The sequence below is a fragment of the Artemia franciscana genome, chromosome 7, assembly GCF_032884065.1.
Source record: "Artemia franciscana chromosome 7, ASM3288406v1, whole genome shotgun sequence".
In the NCBI taxonomy this organism is placed as follows: Eukaryota; Metazoa; Arthropoda; class Branchiopoda; order Anostraca; family Artemiidae; genus Artemia; species Artemia franciscana.
In genome coordinates, this window is record NC_088869.1 from 24,315,552 (window position 1) to 24,317,935 (window position 2,384).

General features: G+C 36.2%; 1 protein-coding gene across 1 annotated transcript in view; it reads left to right on the forward strand.

Moving 5' to 3' along the window:
- The first annotated feature begins 1,623 nt into the window (after positions 1–1,623).
- The window catches only part of LOC136029632 (uncharacterized), a 10,320-nt gene continuing 9,559 nt past the window's right edge, over positions 1,624–2,384 (forward strand). The window contains exon 1 of the mRNA XM_065708133.1: positions 1,624–1,939. Coding sequence (XP_065564205.1) covers positions 1,624–1,939 — 316 coding nt within the window. The remainder of the gene's footprint in view (positions 1,940–2,384) is intronic.

A 2,384-nucleotide genomic window follows, 5' to 3' on the forward strand; every position in this document is an offset into this window, starting at 1 on the left:
GCCGAAATGCTGGCTTCCTACGAGGTGCCTGGAGCTTCATCTTTATTGCTGCTATCATTAAATAATGATCTAAGTGGGTCCCCCGGTTAGGAAACATAATGTTAGATGATGTAGAATTTATTCATACAGGTAGGAAAGATGGGGCACATAGACAGAGAGTATGGTTCTTAATAAGTAAAAAAACTTCTAAGGTTTGCTTTGATTGTGAAGGTATTAATAATGGAATTCCGGCTACTTATTTTATTATCAAAATGTGGAAGGTATCAGTCATAGTAATCAGGGGTAGCTTGAAGCACTGAGGCCAGGGGAACATATCCTTCATTTTAATGACTAATATATCAAATTATACGGTTATATTCTATTATTATAACCTAAAAGTTCATAGACAATAATCTTCTATCATTTGTACTTATATGCAGATATAATAAAGAAACAAAACAGAATTCCTTGCTCAAATAAATAAATAAGTACTATGTAGATCTTTTTCACCTCTTCTTCAAAATGGGCCATCTTGTTTAAGTCAACGGTATTGGTGAGGTCTTTCTCACTTGCCACCAACATGAGAGGATCTAGTCAATAATCAGGTATAGTAGTTCTTAGCAAATTCTGAATGACGAGTTTAATTTAGTCTTTCAGCTGTAATAATAGGTACAGTTGCTGCTAATTTGCAAAGACAATTAGCCTGCTTGAGCTAATTTTGGCAGCCATGTCCTTCACCGGGGACTTCTCTGAAGCAAGTAACGTCATGGTAAAGCTGAAACAAAACTTAAGCTGTACTTGAAGAGTACTAGTTTCTTCTTGAAGAGTCTGGTGTTCCTTCCTCGCTCAAGAACAACATAGGTACTAGATCAATATCTGCAACTGGAATTCTTTTTTTTTTTTATAAAGGAGCAAAATGGCTGAAAGTTGGTAAGGCAAACTCTGAGGTTATCTTCCGTCATGTAGTCAAAGTTATCAAGCAAGATTCTAAAATGTTATCTATAGAACGTATGCTTGGAGATTTTGGCTTGACTTTAAGCTCGGCTGTCAAAACTACATGGCCCAGATCTTCGACGATGGAGTCTGATGAGATCGGTATTTAGATCGAATTCCATCCTTTTGGCGAGCTACAACATGTTGTCAATTTAACTGTTCTTATCCCACCCAGATATTTTCTACGAAGTTTCTTTGTAGATCCAAGTATCTCAATTGCAGCAGTAATGTTTGTCTTCTCTTCTTCAAGCTTCTCTGTTGATATCTTGGTCTTGTATTTGAGTTTTTTCATAAATGAACGTGGGGCAAGCAATACAGTCAAAATTGAGAATCCTCTACCGATGGCCACTTGCCCGTGCTTTTGTCGTTGTATCGACATGAATCGTCTGTTCTATTTCGTCAAGAGCCGGATCCCAATTAGAAATATGGAATTTTCAGTGGGGGATTTCAACGCCCTGGCTGGTAGAAATAGGGATAGATGTTGCCGTAACCTAGGTAAATTTGGTGTAAGAAAGGAAAATAGCAATGCCAATTTAGTTGCAACCTATATTTTATTTGGTTATTAAATGGATCTATTACCTTCCAGTAAGTGATAACGTTGGTATTCACCAGGATGATAATTCGAGAGGAATTTTCTAGGGACAGTTGAATATGAAACTGGAGAGTTTAAAATATTACAACGCAGAAAATAGATGGAAATATTTTATAAGAATAGTTTACAAAGTAGCAGAAGGTGTCTTTGAGAGGAAGGTTAGGAGCGTAGCCAGGAATGTTGGTGAAAACGACTTTAAGCTTGGTAGAAGAGAGGAAGGATTTGTACAAGAAGTTTTGAAGGATAGATCCTATGCGAATAAGAGGAATGTAAGGGAAGTAGAGAAGGCATTAAAATGCGAATTAAGGAGGTTTAAAATGGAGGACATGGATGAAGTTGCCGAGGATCTGGAATATGTAGTCATATGGTATAATAGTAAAACATGGTATTAACATGCTAAGAAATTGAGAGAAAGTACTCAGTACGGACGTGTCCTAGCTGAAGATAGGAACGAGGCCTCAAGTAGTGACAAGAAAAGTGTTAAAGAGAGATGTAGAGAACGCTGTGAAAGTATGATAATGTTGTAGGAAATGATGTAGACAAGGATGAAATATTTTTGACAATTTGAAAAAGAAGGAAGTTTTTGTTGGAGAAGAGGAGTTTGATACAGTTTTAAAAAGATGATAAAATAATGGCTTAAGGGGTAAATGTTTTTTTTTTCTTTTAGATATAGTGGTTGCGAAGCTGGAGAAAAATTTCTGAAGATTATGAATATGGTTTTTGGAAAAGGGGAAGTCTCTATTGTAGGAAAACTTTTGTTATACCCTTTTATTTGAATGGTGATAAGACTGAGTGTGATAAATAATGGAGGTAATAGCTT